We start from the raw sequence: 19,634 nt of genomic DNA on the forward strand, positions 1-19,634 counted from the left end.
GGCTACAGAAGGGGCTGGGCGCGCACGCGCTCCGTCTCCAGGCAACGAGAAAAACAGAGGCCCGCAGAGAACGCCTGGGCGGCGATCGGTTGAGGTGGGGGGAGGTCTGGTCTGGAAAACTGAGTCCTGGGGTTTTCCCTGAGCAGGAACCGTCCGCCAGAGCCTCAGGTACGCGGAAGGGGGGGGCAGACATGGGGTCAGCACCTCGACTTCCCAAGGGCCCCATGGACAGAAGAGCGAGGGCTTGTTCCCAAAGCGGAGTCCCCAGTGGGGGCGCCCCGGCTGACCCTGTGGGACAGTGCGTGACTTCAGCGTTCCGGATCTAAAAGCTGCGGCGGCCAGGTCAGCTGGCCTCCACCTCTCAGGTTACAGACCTTTCGCTCTCCGCGCCGCGGGGACTTCTTGGGTGAGGGTTTCACAGCCAGGCACCTGCTGCAGGCCACGAGCGGCCTTTGTGTTCTTTGGAGTCAAGCACGGTTCCAGCAGGAGGGAAGCTGGAGAGCTCTTTGTGCCAGTCACTTACCTCTAGGCCGCAGTTTGCTCACCTGTGAACCGATAGGGCTGGACTCAGAGTCCTAAGGTTCCTAATTGCCAGTCATGTAACTCAGCGAAACTTCAGTTTACGGGTGAAGAAACCAGCCAGGAAGGGAAAGTTGCTTGTCCTGTGTCACAGGCCTAAAACCTGACTTTCGATCCAGTAAATCTTTCCCCCACCTAGGGAGTCTGCTGTGTATGGCAGGAATATCACTGCGTATGGCAGAGACTGGTACTGGAATAAAGCTAGGTGGCAGGAACACCCGTGTCACACTCGTTTTTCTATCCTCAGGACATAATAAGCACCCACAGGAAATAATGAGCATTCACCAAATGCTTATTGAAGGAAAGCTCTGGCAGACCCAGCACCACTGTCCCTAAAAAGTTCAAGAGAATATGTAGGTAGGACAAATGTAGAAACAGTTTTACTTTAGCAGTGGGGGGGGAAACCTCAGACAAACTCCTCACATATATCTGGTTTAAATCTCCTCCAGGCTTCAGTCCAGTCCCTGAATGGCTGGCCTCCAGTTGGCACCACCTCTGCCTGTGGGCGTTATGCTTCCTTATAATAAAACAGAAGCTCCAGGGCTCCTCTCAGCTAAACAAAAGCCCTATGAAAAAGGTGACTCTCCTCAGCGGTCCTCCATGGGGCATCTGAGGAACAATTCCCGGCAGAAGCTTTTGAGCAACAAAGAGCTGACACTGGATAATCTCTACACTCACTCCAAGTGGAACACCTGCACAAAAGCCCGGAACTACTCCTATCCCCACTGTGTTGGAATCAGCCAGCAAGATTCAAGAAGCAATCCCCAGGGCCAAGCAAAGGGTTTGTTTTACTCATCAAGTCCTCAGTCCCGGTATTCCAAAGCAAATAATCAGGAATTCATCCCCTTCACAAAGAAGCAAGTTGGGGTAGACCGGGCATACCCCCTGAAACCCGTGTTCCATACGAAGTCTCATAGTACACGTGAGGCTGGCATTGATGGGGACCAGAATGTCTCTCCAAGAACCCCTGAACCAAGAGAGTTTCCATACAGCAGTTTTGATTCAAGGAACTGGGTGAATCCAGCTGTGGCTCGTGCTGTTGTTGCAAACCCCAACAGGACTGAGTGGGTGCAGATCCAAAGACTAGAAGCTGCAGGGGAGAGCTTACAGGAGGAAATCCGAAGAAAAGAGACCCTTCTAAGGGAAAAGCTGAAGAAGACAGAGGAGGAACTCAGAAGGATCCAGAAAGAAAAGAAACAGGCTAAGGAAAATGAAAAAAGAGAGCTACAGAGAATGACACTCCCCAGGAGGAGAGGTAAAGGTAATAGCAACACCACATACAAACCTACCTTCTCCCCAGAATTCGGGTCTGAGGAGGTCTTCAGTAGAGACAGGGGGGAGGATGAAACTTGGGGACGGTCTCGAGAAAATTCTAGTCCGTTTCAGCTCTCTGATTATGGAATACAGAAGCTCAAAAGGGAAAGACTGGTGGCAAGCAATTACAAAATCCGAGACCTAGTCTCAGAGCCATCAGAGGAGTGTCCTCAGTCTTCAGAAGGGCCTGGCCACGCTTTGCGGGGAGCCACCAGCAATCCTAGTTTGTCTAAGGTACCAGACTCCTCGGTTTCCAGCTGTTCCACTGAAGAGCCCGAACTTGGCGAATGTAGCCACTGTGGACGCAAGTTTCTGTTGCTCAGGCTGGAGAGACACTCCAACGTCTGCTGCAGGATGCAGGGTTCCAAGAGGAAAGTGTTTGACTCCTCCAGGGCCCGGGCCAAGGGCACAGAACTAGAGCAGTACTTGAACTGGAAGGGACCAGCCTCAGTCAAGGTAACAAGGCAAGGGCCTTATGGATTTGACTTTGAGTGGGGATCATTGTAAAGGGGATGTTGTATCAGTTTTCTTTAGAACAAATTCATGTGTCATATAGGGAGAAAGTGAGAATTAACATTTATTGATTACAGCTGTGTGCCAGTCACTGTGATGGGAGCTTTTCATAAGATCTTCACCACAACCCTGTTAGGGCTTTGTTGTCTCTTATTCAATCCATTCAAAAATCAAGTCGCAGAGAGTTTAACTTGCTTAAGATCACAAACAGCTTTAAATGGCAGAGTCGGCACATATGGGGAGCCTGGCTGGCTCAGTCAGTTAAGTGTCGGTTAAGCATCTGACTCTTGATGTTGGCTCAGGTCATGATCTTAGGGTCCTGGGATTGAGCCCCACGAACCCCACATTGGGCTCCCGCATCAGGCCCCAGCCCTACATCAGGCTCTGTGCTCAGTGGGGAATTTGTTGGAGGATTCTCTCTCTCCCTCTGCCCCTCACTCCGCTTGTGTACTCTCTCTGAAATAAGTAAGTAAATCTTTTTTTTAAAAATATTTTATTTTATTTTTTTATTCTTATGTTAATCCCCATACATTACATCATTAGTTTTAGATGAAGTGTTCCTTGATTCATTGTTTGTGCATAACACCCAGTGCTCCATGCAGAACGTGCCCTCCTCAATACCCACCACCAGGCTAACTCATTCTCCCACCCCCTCCCCTCTAGAACCCTGTTTGTTTTTCAGAGTCCATCGTCTCTCATGGTTCGTCTACCCCTCCGATTTCCCCCGCTTCATTCTTCCCCTCCCGCTACCTTCTTCTTCTTCTTTTTTTTTTCCTTAACATATATTGCATTATTTGTTTCAGAGGTACAGATCTGAGATTCAACAGTCTTGCACAATTCACAGCGCTTACCAGAGCACATACCCTCCCCAGTGTCTATCACCCAGTCACCCCATCCCTCCCATCCCACCCCCCACTCCAACAACACTCAGTTTGTTTCCTGCGATTAAGAATTCCTCATATCAGTGAGATCATATGATACATGTAGTAAGTAAATCTTTAAAAAAATAATAATAAATGGCAGAGTCAGCATATAAATCTGGGTCAGAATGACTGCAAAATCTAGACTTAAAAAATATATGTCCTATTGATTATAAAAGTAATAAATGTTTACTGTAGAAAATTAAAAAGGTTTGAAAAATATAAAGAAAAAAATGATGCAGCACTTCACCCCTGGGAGAGAGTTCCTTGCTCTTTGCAATATACTCTGCCACCTCCCAAGATCAGGATTTGTTACAACTCCTATAACTGTATCTACCTTTTCAAGATTAGCTCAATTCTGATATACCTTCTTAGTAAATACATGAAACACAATTAAGTTTGCAACCCTTTTTCTCCCCATTTAGAGTGTAAACACCTTAAAGGTAAAGGATACTATTTTTGGTTAACATTCCAGCTGCAGAAAAACTAGGTTGTAAAGACTGTGAGACACTTGCATGGTAAGTTTAGGGGTACTTCACAGGCATATTTGGACAGTCAGATCTGGAGATTGTCTCATGAATAAGTCTACCACCCTGTCAACGTTATGCCCCTTGGCTTGTAAATGAGTGTTTCTCAAAGTGCAGTTTGCTGGCAAACATTTTTTATTTTAGTAGTTTTAGTGTGTATTCGAAAAATGTAACAAGATATGAAGCCCCATGGTTTTTAGGAATCATGAACTTAAAGAAAAATATTAAGTAATTTATGGTTAGGGGGATAAAGTGAAAGTGGTATGCAAATGACCAAAGTTTGGGAAAGCCTAGAACACATGATCTCAAAGTCCCATCCAACTCTAATTTTTTTTTTAAAGATTTTATTTATTTATTTGAGACAGAGAGAATGAGAGACAGAGAGCATGAATGAGAGGGAGGAGGGTCAGAGGGAGAAGCAGACTTCCTGCCGAGCAGGGAGCCCGATGTGGGACTTGATACCGGGACTCCAGGATCATGACCTGAGCCGAAGGCAGTCGCTCAACCAACTGAGCCACCCAGGCGCCCCAACTCTAATTTTCTAACAAAATATGAGAGCATATTCTGTTTTCATTTTTTTAAAATATTTTATTTATTTATTTATTTGAGAGAGAGAGCAGGAGAGGGGGGAGGGTCAGAGGGAGAAGCAGACTCCTTGCCGAGCAGGGAGCCCGATGTGGGACTCGATCCTGGGACTCCAGGATCATGACCTGAGCTGAAGGCAGTCGCTTAACCAACTGAGCCACCCAGGCGCCCTCTGTTTTCATTTCTTTCCAATCGTCCCTATGCTGCACTAGCACCTTTTGTCCGCTAAGCACTTTACAGTTTATGGGCTACAGTACTTGCTGGGGCCTTTAAAAACCCAAATTTATATGGTGGCTGTTAGGAGAAGTTTATTGTGGTTATTTCTTTCAGTACAGTTTGGAAGATAAACACAAAAACGTCCCTTCTGTGTTCAGAGATGATCTACCTGAAGTCCAGTTTCCAACAAGAATTTAACATTCTGCTCTTGCAGATAATGATATAATCACTGGTTCCTGTTCTTTCCTGTTTGCTTTCTGGTCAACCCAATAATCCACCGGGGTCTTCTCTGTCCTACTATAGTGTGTTTCTGGCAGGCCCCTGAAAGAATCTTGTGTTTCTTAAATTCCTAAATGCAGTAACGGTGAAGCAAAGGAATTGGATTTCTGAGATCAGACGCCTGAGCTTTGTGGAAACTAGTTTTGCGGGGGAATATGATGCATTGAGGACACCGAAGCAGAAAGGATCTGGATTGAGATGCACTCCCCTCCTTGGAATGTTCTAAGTCTTATTCCAAAGCTTTGTGCCTTTGGAAGCCAAGTGGTTGTGTCTCCCTGTTATTCCTCTAGTGTATTCACAAGAACAGGTGACTTTCCTTCTGTCCTTTAATTTTCACATAGCTTCCAGCAGACTCCTAGCTCTGGTCTCATTTGAGCACAGAGACCACATCTTTGTGCTTTGTGATTATAAGTGTTAATTGAATAAGATTTCAATATGATGAATTAATAGTTCATTCAATATGATGAACTATCATATACTTTTTTTTAAAGATAAGTTGGATTTTTTCTTTCTTTTTTTTTTTAAAGATTTTATTTATTTGACAGAGAGAGACACAGCGAGAGAGGGAACACAAGCAGGGGGAGTGGGAGAGGGAGAAGCAGGCTTCCCACAGAGCAGGGAGCCAGATGCGGGGCTCGATCCCAGGACCCTGGGATCAGGACCTGAGCCGAAGGCAGATGCTTAACAAATGAGCCACCCAGGCGCCCCAACTATCATATACTTGAGGAATTTCCCCCTAATTCTTTTAAAAAATTCTTGGATACCGTCTCTAACACACAAATTCTCTTGCCTTCTTGTCTATTTCAGTAACACTCTCTCCTGAAGGATCCTTTTGCTTTGATAATATCTCTTCCTGTCATTCATCATGAATGATATCAGATCACCAAACAGCTACTTGCCTTCTTTCTTTTTTCTTTTTAAAATTCATTTTATATTAATTTAAATAATATTTGAATACATTTTAAAAATCATGTACTAAGTGACTTACAAGGGCAACGAGTAGGATCCTGCCTCACCCTTTTCCAGCCTAATCGGGCCCCCAGTGGCAGTCTTCAGTTCCTGATAGATGACTCTTCTGGTATGCGTTTCCATATTTCTCAGTAATATGCTTATTTTCTTGATTAATCAGTTTTGCACATTATCTGTTGACTTCCTCCTATGAATGCTTCGGGTTAAGCTCTCTTTCACATCTCCTCTCCTTTTACTTTTCTCCTTCCTTCTCCTTCCATTGTAGTGGAATCACAATTTTGGGTTAAACCAGTAGTCAGCTTTTACATTATAATAACCATGTAAATTTTGTTCACCGATGAGTGAACACATGTACCTGGAATTAACAGCTGACTCATGTTTTCATTTGCTTGGTTTCCTACATACCTGTCTTTAATTTTTTTTTAAATAATTTTTTTATTATGTTTTAATTTTTTTTTTTCCTAAATGATCCGTCTGATGTCAGGCACCTATTAGTGTTTTTGTAAATGCTCAAACACCTAATCCATTGGTTTGATTTTTTTTTTTTCTTGTTCTGGAAACTTCCCTCCCATCACTCCTTTCTCCTCCTGCACCAGTCTGGACTGGTTATTCTGTAGGCCTGGTGCAGACCTATTGTTTCGGGACTTCTCTTTGCTTCTTTTCTGTCTTGGGTCCTGTTTCCAGCTTCTTAGGTCTTCCTTTTTCTTGTTTTAATCCTTGCTCTGCTGAAGCTTTCAAGAAACGTGCATGGGGGGGCGCCTGGGTGGCTCAGTTGGTTGAGCGACTGCCTTCGGCTCAGATCATGATCCTGGAGTCCTGGGATCAAGTCCCGCATCGGGCTCCCCGCTCAGCGGGGGGCCTGCTTCTCCGTCTGACCCTCTTCCCTCTTGTGCTGTCTCTCATTCTCTCTCTCAAATAAATAAATAAAATCTTTAAAAAAAAAAAAAAAGAAAGAAAATGCATGGGAAGCATTTTTTTTTTTTTTTGGTCTCAGAATGAATGAAAATATCTATACAATAGCTTTATATTTGATGGATGATTTGACCAGGTATAGAATTCTAGGTAGAAAATTATTTTCTGTTAGAACTTTTAAGGGGTTTTCCCACTAGTTTTTAGCATCCAGTGTTACTGTTGAGAAATCTGATGCCATATTGCTTCCTGCTCCACTGTATGAAACCTCTTTCAGTGTTTCTCTTTTTCTGAAAGCTTACAGGCTTCTCTCTCTATTCTGAAATTCTGAAATTTTACAATGATTATGTTGGATACTTGGTAGACTATTTCAATTTCAAGAGCAGTGAACTTAATTCTAGGAATGTTTATTGTATTATTTATTTAATAATTTCTTCTGTGTGCTTTTTTAATTCTTTTTGGAACTCCTTTTGGTCAGGTGTTGGACTTCCTGGATCGGCTTTCTAATTTCCTAATCTTTTCTACTTTCCATCTTGATCTTTTTCCCATTCTGAGTAATTTTCTTGACATTTTACATTTCTATTTTTATTTTTAGCTATCACTGTTTTTTTTTAATGGTCTTTTTTTTAAATAAAGGTTTTCATTTATTTATTTGAGAGAGAAAGAGCGAGAACAAGTGATCAGGGGGAGGAGCAGAGGGAGAGGGACAAGCACACTCCGCACTGAGCATGGAGCCCGACATGGGGCTCGATCCCATGACCCCGAGATCATGACTTGAGCTGAAATCAAGAGTCAGATGCTCAACCGACTGAGCCACCCAGGCACCCCTTAGCTATCACAGTTTTAATTTATAATAGTTCTTTCTGGTTCTCTGGTTTTAAGTTTTCTTTTACCTGTCTTATCCCTGTTTCCTGAGAGAGAGCGAGAGAGAATTCATGTACCTGTTTTGGTTTCTCTCTTGTTAGAGCTTTACTCAAATATCTGATGATCCCAGGTTGTCCATTCATATTTAAGCTTAAGTGGGGCATGTTGACTAAAGGCCTTCATATTAGGGTTATCAAATAGTGAGCCTTTTCACTGGAGTCACTCAAGGTCAGCATCTAATGGCTTTTCTCTCGACTCCTTGGTGCATTCAGAGAACTCCTATCTCCTATGAGGGTGCCAGTGTGTTTGATATCCTGGGAGCTGAGTGGGAGAAGGAGGCCAACAGTTCCATAATTCATCACGTATACTTGCACTTAATCCCAACTTTCAGCCTCAATATTACCCCGTTCTCCACTATGCCTGGACTCCCTGAGTCTGAAACCTGTCTGGTTCAGTTTCTCCAGAGAATACACCCCCGTTCTCCTGTGAGAGTGTGGGAAGTGACAGACACTTGGATGTGCAAGATGGGAGAGGGGCCCCAGGGATCCAATTTATTCTCAGCCCTGCACCTCTTCCCTCTCCACTGCCTGTATCTGTAAGCACCAAGCAGGCCCTTAGCTTAAGTGCCTCCACTCTGGCAAGTCAGCTCTGTTGCTCCCTTCCTGTTCTCTTTGATCTTATGGATGAACACCCTTTCCTTTTCCTTACTGTCATTCTGATGAAGACTCAGGAGATGCGGTAAACACCAAGTTGAATGATCAGTCTTCCTCACACTTACAGGCTGAACCTCCTCAGAAGAGCAACTGGAGACAGAAGCATGAGTCTTTCATCCGTACTCTCCGTCACGCTCGAGAGGTCCAGCAGGTCATTGCCAAAGGTGGAAACCCCTCAGACTTGCCTCCCATCCTGCCTGCAGAAAATCCAGATTATATTCAGTGTCCTCACTGTAGCCGACACTTTGCTCCCAAGGTGGCCGAGCGGCACATTCCCAAGTGTAAGACCATTAAGAACCGGCCTCCACCTCCAAGGAAGCATTACAGTTGAGTGGACAATGGTTGGAAGCCTCAGAAGGCTCTGCTTCTCTTCAGCAAGAAATGGGAGTAGAATAATTTGATGCAAAACAGAACTAAAACTTTTACATCTCCCACATCTGCCTGCAGAGCTTAAATCAGTGAGGAGAGACCCATTGCTAAGCAGCGGGAGGCAAAAGGCAGCTTCCCACGAAATCACCACCTCAGGCTGGTGTGCCTTGTTAGTGCCCTAAGAACTGATGGGCGAAGACTCAGGAGTAGTGAGCAGGCTACATTAAAGCTCTCTTCTCGCAAGGCTGACCTGTGGTTTGTGCTAAGTGCCTGTGTTTGCTGTGCCTTCCTGCCCGGCTCTGCATGTATGTGTGGTTCCTGTTCACTCTTCTTGCTCTTGCAAGACGTCGGTTCATGAGACTGAGTTGGTGTCAGAGGATCATGATTACCCAGGTGGTATCTCATAAAAGATAATATGATTTTGCTGTAAGGCAAATGGAAATTCATCCTTGACCTCCGTGATGTATGGTCCTGGCCAAAAGCCAATACCAGTATGTAAAGTTAGGGCGCCAGTATATCCTGAACCCTCCTTGCGTGTACTGTGCCATAAAGGGAACCTCATCTTTATGTGCTTTACATGGTAGGGCTGGGAGAGAGCATCCTGTATGCCTCAGTAGTTGCACTTGGCTAAAGGATTTCATATGTTCCCTCCCACCACCCCACAAAAAAAAAGGAAGGAAGGAAGGAAGAAACTTCAGTTTCAGCTATTGCTGGCATTCTGCTTTGAAATCAGGTTGGGTGTATGGCTTTTTAAATGCGGCAGTAAAATCTACCATCAAAGCAAGCTGGGACATTGCCATGTCACATGTCCCTGCCCATTATACCACAGTGAACTTCTCTTTTATTTTTTATTTTTTAAAAGATTTTATTTATTTATTTGACAGAGAGAGACAGCGAGAACAGGAACACAAGCAGGGGGGAGTGGGAGGGAGAAGCAGGCCTCCCGCTGAGCAGGGAGCCCGATGTGGGACTCGATCCCAGGACCCTGGGATCATGACCTGAGCCGAAGGCAGACGCTTAACAACTGAGCCACCCAGGCGCCCCTGAACTTCTCTTTTAGAAAGTAAACTCTGATGAAAAAAATACCGGATCTTTTAAATTTTTTCTGTGCAGAATTGTGCATACTGCAGGTACTCTTCACAATTAGACCTTCAATTAATGGGTTTGGGGATTTAAAATTAACTAATAAAATGAGTAAGTCCTAGATTGGTCAGATGGGAGAAATGATAAGGTAATGCCTGTCGGCAGTAGTATCAGTTGAGATAGGATGAAGATAGAACAACAGATCTGAAATAACAGTAGGATTATTGTCCTGAGAGCATCACTCAAATTGTTAGTTTAAGGGGCGCCTGGGTGGCTCAGTTGTTAAGCGTCTGCCTTTGGCTTGGGTCATGATCCCAGGGTCCTGGGATTGAGCCCTGCATCGGGCTCCCTGCTGGGCTGGAATCCTGCTTCTCCCTCTCCCACTCCCCCTGCTCGTGTTCCTGCTCTCGCTGTGTCTCTCTCTGTCAAATAAATAAAAAAAAAATCTTAAAAAAAAATTGTTAGTTTAAAATACTGGAGAAGGGGCGCCTGGGTGGCTCAGTCGTTAAGCGTATGCCTTTGGCTCAGGTCGTGATCCCAGGGTCCTGGGATCGAGCCCTACATCGGGCTCCCTGCTCTGCTGGAAGCCTGCTTCTCCCTCTCCCACTCCCCCTGCTTGTGTTCCCTCTCTCACTGTGTCTCTCTGTCAAATAAATAAATAAATAATCTTAAAAAAAAATTAAATACTGGAGAAAAAACACCCAACCTGATGTGGGCCAAGGTGACTAAGCAGACAATAAAACCATGTTCTACTAACAACAAATGACCACTCACTCTTGTTCCATTTCCTCTGCAGCTTCTGCTGAATGGTTGGGCTAATAGATCAGACCAATTTGAAATGTGAATTTAAGGCTTTAGCTGTGAAGCTACAGGGCTCTAGGCTGAAAAAAAAATGTACATACTTAAAAAACAGTACCTATTGAATTGCTTTATGCTCTTCTTAACTGTTGCAAAGAAAAAGAGGGATCACATAGTGGGGCCTTAGGTTGGCCACTTGAAGAAACCTCACATGCACACTGCATATTTAACCCAGTATATACACTCCCCAGGCAAGTCTAGTGAAGTACAAACTGTTAGGTTTCACACTTGATGGTAAAAGCAGTAGATGGCAAGAATGAGCTGTGGCCAAGGCCGCAAAGTGGTAGCCTATGGACTGCTTTGTCCTACAATTTGACATAGATCTGACATTTAAAAACTGGGATATGGAGAATCTCTTGAAAAGCCGGAAGTTCTGGAAATACCAGGCCAGCAACCCTGCATAGCCCCAACCGCGTGCTCCTTCAGACGGGCTGAGCCGATCACCACAGCCCCACCTGGCCCGCTGCACTTACTCACCTTTCCTGCCTGGCCCCACAGGCACTTGGGTTTGGGATCCTGGATGATGTGATTAAGTTCACAGGTCAGGGCCCTCTGGGGAGAACAAATATATGTGTGGGGAATGCCTTCTGTAGACACAGGAAGCAGTTACTCATTCTTATATTGCTGGAGAAGTAACGCAATAATCAATGCCTCAGTGTTCCCTCCAATCTTAATAATGCATAGGCCTTGATAAGATTAGGAATATTTATTAGTCTTTTGAATTTAGCTTGATCCGGTCTTTGGGAAGAGGTCAGAACCCTTTTTCTATCTAAGTTCCTTCCTGGATAGCAGAGGATGACAGTGGATAATGATGCTTGGTACTGTCCATGTGTGATACTTTATCCAAGAACCTTCAGTACAAGCAAAAGTTATAAATTTTAAAGTTCAAAAGATTAAGCAATGGGAAGAAAATCTCATGGTGAAACTCACTTCATATAAAAGTACATGCAGATGTGGTGAAATAGTACTTCTTAACAGCAGGGTATTTAATGCAGCATGGTACCTTTTGGCCAACATTTGCTTTTGGTCATTAATTTATCATTCTTCACGACTATAAAGGAAGTAGCAGAGATGTGATACAGTGTTTTTCTCTCTAATGTTCCTGAGTCTGTGAGGTTTAGTGATCAGCATGTTTATTTCCATAGTTAATCATTGAAGTAATAAATGATTTTTGGTTTTGTGGCAGGAAGGAATATGTTTTGTAGTCCTGACGACGGCTAGCCCAGTCTGCAGGACACTAATGAATAATACTTCTTTGGAGGCCCAGGGATACTCATTTGAAAGAATTTATTTATAATACATCCTTGCTCCAGAGTTGTTCTTTCTATTATGGATGTTTCCAAATATATGGCAAATCAAATGAAATGTGACTTTAAGGCCGCTTTTACTTTACACTTTAGTGAAATGCTCAGCCAAGAGAAGTGATAACTTGGCTGTGCTATGCCAGGGAGACCAAATACAGTTCACCCTCTTTGAGGGAAAACAGTTTTGTAAACACAGATACACATTATCACTTGAAAAAGCCCACTGTGATTGAGGAGGTGAGTACAAGAAATGCTCCTTCCTCTTTCAGTGGCTCATTTTTTTCCTCCCTCTGCACTTTAAGCACTGTATTTGAGAAGTTTGGGGGGAAAAAAGTTATAGCAGCACAAATGATTGTTAGCAAGAAAAAGAAACTGGAAAAAAAAGCAAAGATTATCTGTGCACATGTCCCTTGTGTTGTTTCTGTTACAAGGTCTTTTATTTATTTAGATAAAGACTCATTGAATCAAAGATTCACAAAGGCCTAGTATCTGGGTGTTTCATCCCCAGTAACTAAGGTCCATGCGCAGGCATAGCACTGATTGAGAGTTTAAATGTTTATTTAAAACAGAAATGCCAAACCACTCCACCCTCAACCTTTCAAACATCTGGCTAACAATGAGCTAGTTCTTCAGCAACAATGTCAGAGCAGAGGAGTAACTCAGGTTATACTATAACTCAAAAGCAATACTACTGGGAAACTGAAAACACCTAGCACTGCAGAAAGAAAAGCAGGACAAACTTCAAGAGAATTAGCTACAGAAAACCATTCAAAGGCATTTCTGCTGCCTTTCATTTTTATCTAATGCATGGCTGCCACCTTTGAACTGGTTTCTGTTTGCATAGCTATTTGGTGGGAAAAATCATATGGCTGTCCCAGGCACAATTGGGAAAGTGCAAATTGTCTCTAAGGCACAGAACTCAGATTCTCAGCCAGATTAACAGCAAACTAGACTTCCCGAGGGAACATGCTAGAGAAAATGAGCAGTGTTCCCCTGCTAGAGAATGGCTCCCCTCCAGAACAAGAGCAGTGCTCTCTCCTCCCTTCCATGCTCACTTCCATCCCTGTCTCAGCAACATGCCCCTGTTCCTCAGTTCCACAGCAGAAGCAATACTCAGGATTAACACCCAAACTGAGCCTGCCTCTCAGGCCTGCTGAGATGGTATAAGGGATACAGGAACGTGAAAAGCCAGTCAGTCCTTAAAAAAATCAAAGGTGCATTTACATGATGAACCAAAACCCACTGCTGGGGTTTACAGCAAACCCCCAAGTCCCCAGAACTTGTAACTTTAATCTGGGGTTGGCCCCTTCCCTTATTTTAAGAAAAGGCTTTAGTGATTACGTTAGTACCATTGTACTAGGCTTCCCAGAATTGAGAAAACAATGGGAACATCAAACCAAAGAAAATCCCATTGAACAGAGTTGCCCATCCCCAGCCATGGGGTTTTCCCCAAGCATCAGCCTTTATCTCACCAGTTTTAGGGCAATGGCAAAATTTCCATTGCACAGGTCCTTCCAAAATATTAAAGAGATATCAAACATTCATTTTTTGGTTTGGGGAAAATGAAACAAAAATTAATTCAGTGGTTTCTAAGGAGGGAGAATGTGAGACTCATCAAGGCAACTCCTACGGCCCAAAATACTAAAGGAACATTTCATAAGGTTAGGTGAAAACACAAAGCTCACATTCTTAAGTAAAAACCATCAAAAGCTTTGAGGACACTCTCTCTTTGGGAAAGCTAGCTTGCTCCTTGTCTATAAGGACATAATAATGACTATGGGATTAGAATGGAGCTCTCAGCCAAATTCCTTTCACTTGGCAGCTTCTACCTGTTCTGTGAGGCTTCAGGGACTACCAGGTTTTGGTGCTGGCTTTGGGCCACTCAAGTAGGAAAGATGATACAGATTCACTGATATAGCTTCATAAAACACCAAAAGGGGACAAATACTGACTAGACATACAGAAAGGGAGTGGTTGGGGCTGCTGAAGTCAAAGTTAGAACCCTAAGAGCCACGAAGGCAGAGGCATTCTAGACCTTCCTAAGATACCAAGTAGAGGCAGCTAAAGGAGGACCTCTCTCCCTCATGGTTTTCTCTTAAGGCCATTCCTATTGCCCCACTGATTCAATTTTCTAAGAGACAGCTCACCTTTTTGAGGTACCTTACAAAGTCAGGAAATCCTACCTGCATCGGCCACAGATGGCAACCCCAGCTGTGTGACGAGCAGGGACCCTAGCCTTCTTTCTCTCCTCCTCACTGAAGACATTTTAATTGACCCTCAGAGGAAAAGCAATCTAAGCCCACTTTTCCTCCTAAAGCATTTAGCTGCGCAAAGTAACTGAACTTTCTGAAAACAAGCCCTAGATCGACTCCACCAGACATATTTTCCCAGACTCAGGGCTCCAGAGAAGGCTTTACCACTTTACCACTCTCCAGATGACCCTGCCTGGGCCCCACCTGGTTCCAGCCCACTCGAGTTTCACACTTTTCTCTCCACCCAGAGGTGCAATGCCTGGTGCTGAATTCCCAAGGCAGCTTCCAAGTAATGGTGAAATGATAAATGGGATATAAGCTGCTACCAGCAAAATTAAGGTGAGCATTGTGTCTCCTCTTCGAAGGTGGGATCACCAGATGAGGTACAGAGCTGCTGTTGCTATGGCAGTCACTGAGGACAAAGCCAGGGCCACAGGGCCCTTCCATTCTCCAAAACAAAACCACTCCTAGATCCTATCTAATAGGCAATGCCACTCTCCAAGTGTACACGGAAAGTGCTTCAGAGCCTCCGCCTTGCACTCCTTGTCTGCAAGTGAACAAAGCCAGGAAAGCGCTCTCTGCATTCAGTAAGTGTGCTGTGAAGTTCTTTGGATCCCAGTTTCCTGGAGGCCATACAGGCTCAGGAGACTAGAGGCTGGGTCGACAGGAGTCTGTTCCCAGGAGGCACCAGGAATCTGAATCTAAGTCAGGCTTTGGATCCATTTCCATCTCTTCCTTTGCCGTCTGAGTTCCTCTGGAATGCATCCCCACCTGTCCACACAAAAAACAATACTGTCACCAGTCACAGAGATTCAGGACTAGGTTTCCAATGCTGACCTCTAAGGATCTGTAGCCACAGTTCTGTGACAAGCTCCTAATACTACTTTAGATAATACTTTAATACTACTACTTTAAATAAAATCCACACCTTTACACTTGCTGCAGGTAGGATGACCAACTGTTTGCTCAGGACTGTAGGATTTTCTGGAATGTAAACTCTCAATTTTATTTTGTTTTCTTAAAGATTTTATTTATTTATTTATTTATTCATTTGAGAGAGAGAGAGAGAGAGAGAGAGATCATGAGCAGGGGGCAAGGGTAGAGGGAGAAGCAGACTCCCCACTGAGCAGGGAACCTGATGCGGATTCACGCGACTCATGCCCTGAGCCAAAGGCAGACGCTTACCCGACTGAGCCACCCAAGCGGCCCAGAACTCTCAATTTTAAAACTAAGACAGCCCCAAGCCGAACAATCGTGTGTGCTATAGCTGCCGATCACCCCATGCTTACCTCAAGTGAGTGTATTACTTTCCAAAGGACTTTCATAGACATGATTTCATTTAATCCTCAAAACAACCATTCAAGGTAGATGGTGTTATTTTCCTCTTTCAGGTGAGAAAACAGGACTCATAGAAACCAAGTAATTTGTCCAGACACATAAAACTAGGAACTGGCAAAGCCAAGGGCTGAACCTTATTTCCCTTTCCTGGTTCACTCTAAACAGGGCAATATACTATGGCAATACTTTTAAAAACGATGCAAACGGAACGCCTGCGTGGCTCAGTCGGTTAAGCGTCCGACTCTTGATTTTGGCTTAGGTCATGATCTCAGGGTTGTGGGATCGAGCACAGCATCGGGCTCTGCACTCAGCACGGAGTCTGCTTGAGATTCTCTCTCTCGGTCTCCCTCTGCCCCTTCCCCTTTGCTTGTGCTCGCTCTCTCTAAAACAACAATGCAAACAGCAACACCTGTGAAATGTTTTTACAAAAAATGCTTAATTCAAATATAATCAAGCCTTAAGTCTAACTTCCAGTTTATAGAAATGACAGGGTGACAAAAGAACAAGTTAGATAATGTCTGATAAAGAAAACAGAGGACAAATCCAGAATGTGGCCCATTTTGTTAAACAACTGACCCTGCTTCTTTAGCTAGTCAGTGCCATGAAAATTAAAAAAAAAAAAAAAAAAAAAAAGGTGATCGTAGTAGAGGGGAGTATTCTAGATAAAAAGAAACGAGACATAACAATGTAGTATAGAGACCTTAATTGGATTCTGATCTGATAAAAACAGTCATAAAGGACATTTTTGTGGGAAAACTTGGAAAATTCTGGATACTGGATGAAAACTGAGGTAATATTAGCATAAACTGTGTTATGTATGATAATAGTATGGTGGTTATCTGGGAGAATAAATGTATTTTTGGGTGTGTGTAAAAACTATTTAGGGGGCCTATGTCATGACTTTTATAATTTATTTGAAAATGGTTTAGCAAAAGAGTAACACACACACACACACATATACCCAGATATATTTTAAATACAGATATATATCCTCATATATTTTAAACACACATACACACACATTTAAAACAAGCAACATGTTAACAACTGATGAACCCAGATGGTGGTATGAGTATTCACTGAACTGTAATGCTTAGTTTTTCATAATAAAAAGTAAAAGAAAAACTAGAGTAACAAAAAACCATGGAAGTCAGGTGATAAAGATAATTTAACGCAGGCACCTGAACAAGGCCCAGGGCTGCTGGGATTAATTACAAAAGTTACATCATCAAAATATAAGTACTTGCAAAGGAGTAAGTCTGTTTTAGTGTCTATTGGTGTTCTGTTTCTGTGATTTTTCAAAACAGAATCAGAGATTGAATTATTCTTTTAATGCTCTCACCTGCTGCCCTCCTTCTAATTTCTTGTTCAGCTTCTGTAGTTGAGTAAAAATCTGGAGGTTTTCTTGCTGTAGCTTCTGTTGTTCAGCCAGACACTTTACCACCAACCCCTGCAATCTCTCAACCTCCCCCTGCAGAGTGCTGCACGCACAGGTAGGAGTTAATGGCGCTGCCTTCCCAGCACATGTCTCTGCAGAATTCAGCCGAGGTGGCTAAGGAGAGGAGGAAGAGGTCATAGGCGGTTCTGCCTGGATGCCACAGCTCCCCAACCCAACCTCCCTCTAAATGCTATCAGATTTTACTTTTAAAGTAACATGATAAACCATACAGAAACACAAAGTAAATGCAACAGGAGCAGAAAACGCTGGGATTACAACAGCACTTCGCTCTAACCTAACAGGGCAAGAGAACTCTCAGTGCCTCAGGCTCTGTTAGGCTAAGGTAAAAGAACAATCCTCTGTTTTGGAGAACTTCTGCAAACAAATTTAAAGTGCACTGATATCATCCCATTGAAAATGCTGAAGTGGGGGAAGGCATGATTTGGCTTGGAACAAGTCTTTCTGATCACAGTTGAGAACACTGTGATCCAAAGGGTCAATATCCATGAAATGTAGTGGATCACACTTTAGAAGACATTTGAGAGGTGTTCAGTAAATAGTACTGCCAAAATAATTCAAGAAAGCTAATTGACAGAGGAATTAAAACATTCATCTTGAAGTTTCAAAGGTTTTATTACATCTTTTCTAGTCTGGATTTCTCTCCCTTCTACTGTACTTTGTTTATAGGAAGGGTCAGCAAATAATAGCCCCTGGCCAAATCCAGCCTACTGCTGCCTGTTTTTGTAAATGAAGTTTTATTGGAACACAATCATGCTCATTCATTACGTATTATCTATGGCTGCTTTTGTACAACAATGTCAAAGTTGAGTAGTTGCAGAAGGGACTGTATGGTCCATAAAGCCTAAAATAATTACTCTGTAGCCCTTTATAGAAAAAGCTTGATGACCCCTGGGGTTTGCATTTGATTGAGGCATTTACCACAATTTGATTTCTACCAAGGTTAAGGCACACAATTGTGCCTCCCTCACTAGACTACAAGCATTATTTCTTACTCATATTGAGAGCCTCCAACCCACACTAGCAGTGTCAAAAAAACTGGATTTGAATTTTGGAACTTTAATTTTGGTACTCCTGAGGCAGAGAGAAAAGACAGACAGTCCTCTGGTGTAGAAAGCTGTTAGCCCATCAGGAATCTGAAAGGGTCAATACTTTTTTCCAAGGCAGACTCAGGTAAGCCTAGGGCTTTAAGCACTACTGAACAGACAGTATAATGAGTTGATATAGGGCAGTGAGAGACCGAGGAAGCTAGGGGAAATGGCGAGGCCAGAAGAAGTGTGGAGAGCTCTCTGCCTACTTAGTTGTGACTTAAAGGCAAAAAGTTCAGTTACCCAGGCTCCTACTGGGGGCTTGTGTTCCACAGGAGCTTCAGAGGCCACTTTGAGTCCTTGTAGCTCTTCATAGGGCAGGGTATCTTTCTCAGATTCTGAAAAAGCTGCACTAAGGGGAGATGGGCTGTCAGGCATGGGGATGAATTCTGCATTTTCCAGCTCCTATGTATAAGAGAAAGAATCTCATCAGTTCTGTTTGAGCGGTTTATTTTCTTTCTCCCCAATTCCCATCTTGCTCCAGCTTTCCCTCTGTTGTGACATCAGCACCCTCTAGTGGGGCATGACAGTTGTGGGTTCAACACAGCTCACTGTACCTGTCAAGAGCAGGCAATCCCTTCCTCAGATGAGTAACAGCGATTCGAATTCAAACTCAAATTCAAGAACACAGTTTGGAGTGTGTGGCACTTCTCCCCAACACACTTATTCTACACAGCCTATTCAGTGATCTGGGGAGCTCGAAGGTGATGACAGTGAGGCCAGTGGCCAGGCTGCTCAAGGCTGAGACTGAAACTTCCTCCATTCCTACTCCTACGTGGCTATCGAGTTTAGTTGTCTTATAAGGGCAGCTTTAAATCTCTAGGTTCTTTTTTTTTTTTTGGTAAAAATTTAAAATTTCACAAACTACAAATGCTCAATGTAGAAAATGAGAAAATACAGATGGGCAAAAGGACTAGCAATTCCATCACTCATGGATAAACACTGTTAAAATGAGGAATACTGCTTTCAGTCTTCATAGCAGACATTCTTCTATGCATTTATATTTTCTAAGAGAATGGGGTCCTGAGGCTAAGGTGTTCCAACTTTTTCTGCCCAGTCATATGTTGTAACCAACTTTCCATCCAAATAAATATACTCTAACATTTTTACTGTCTGCAATTCAACTCTCATAACCCATCTCTCTACTATAAAACATTCTGACTGCCCCAATATTCCACTTCTACAAACCACAGTACAAAATCTCTAGGCTTAACCTTTGCATACATGCATTACAAAAACTGCCTTCAAGGAAGGTTTCCTTAATTTACTTACATTCATGTAAGTACTACAGGTATGAGAACATTTTGTGCCTCTCCTTGTCAGGAAGAAAAAAGGATTAGAGATTTGGTAATTTTGTTCCAGGTGGAAATCAGAAGACTCAATGCCTGCTGTAGAATACTTGAATGGGGCACGGGACACAGAAAGATGCCGACAGCTCCTTTCTAGTTGCTGCAAAGGGCCTAATGTTTTATCGAAGATACCTCTGCCAAAGGAATTA

The 19,634-nt window shown here is 43.4% G+C and overlaps 2 protein-coding genes across 5 annotated transcripts in view; one reads left to right on the forward strand and one right to left on the reverse strand.

Moving 5' to 3' along the window:
* The first annotated feature begins 1 nt into the window (after position 1).
* ZC2HC1C (zinc finger C2HC-type containing 1C) lies at positions 2-19,631 on the forward strand. 3 transcript variants are annotated; one of them, XM_064571385.1, is made up of 4 exons: positions 21-168; positions 827-936; positions 1,029-2,349; positions 8,456-9,768. In XM_064571385.1, exons 3-4 carry the CDS (start codon positions 1,048-1,050, stop codon positions 8,717-8,719), a joined length of 1,566 nt encoding a protein of 521 aa, XP_064427455.1. In that variant the 5' UTR covers positions 21-168; positions 827-936; positions 1,029-1,047; the 3' UTR covers positions 8,720-9,768. The 3 variants fall into 3 exon arrangements, with proteins under 3 accessions (XP_064427456.1, XP_045757214.1, XP_064427455.1); XM_064571386.1 differs by lacking the exons at positions 827-936; positions 8,456-9,768 and adding an exon at positions 19,499-19,631 and having other exon boundaries at positions 2-168; XM_045901258.3 differs by lacking the exon at positions 827-936 and having other exon boundaries at positions 19-168; positions 8,456-9,767.
* NEK9 (NIMA related kinase 9) overlaps positions 11,969-19,634 on the reverse strand; it is a 37,299-nt gene continuing 29,633 nt past the window's right edge. For both annotated transcript variants that reach the window (XM_064571384.1, XM_045901259.2), the window contains 3 exons: positions 18,380-18,541; positions 16,935-17,144; positions 11,969-15,025 (listed from right to left, as the gene is read on the reverse strand). In XM_064571384.1, coding sequence (XP_064427454.1) covers positions 14,903-15,025; positions 16,935-17,144; positions 18,380-18,541 — 495 coding nt within the window. In that variant the 3' untranslated portion in view covers positions 11,969-14,902. The remainder of the gene's footprint in view (positions 15,026-16,934; positions 17,145-18,379; positions 18,542-19,634) is intronic.

Source organism: Mirounga angustirostris, unplaced genomic scaffold, assembly GCF_029215605.1.
Source record: "Mirounga angustirostris isolate CCGP_5_RB_7025 unplaced genomic scaffold, mMirAng1.0.hap1 SCAF_9, whole genome shotgun sequence".
Lineage (NCBI taxonomy): Eukaryota > Metazoa > Chordata > Mammalia > Carnivora > Phocidae > Mirounga > Mirounga angustirostris.

Coding starts and splice junctions, on each gene's coding strand:
- ZC2HC1C (XM_045901258.3), top strand. CDS start 1,048: ATGGCTGGCCTCCAGTTGGCACCACCTCTGCCTGTGGGCGTTATGCTT. Junction 2,350..8,455: donor AGGGACCAGCCTCAGTCAAG/GTAACAAGGCAA, acceptor TCACACTTACAG/GCTGAACCTCCTCAGAAGAG.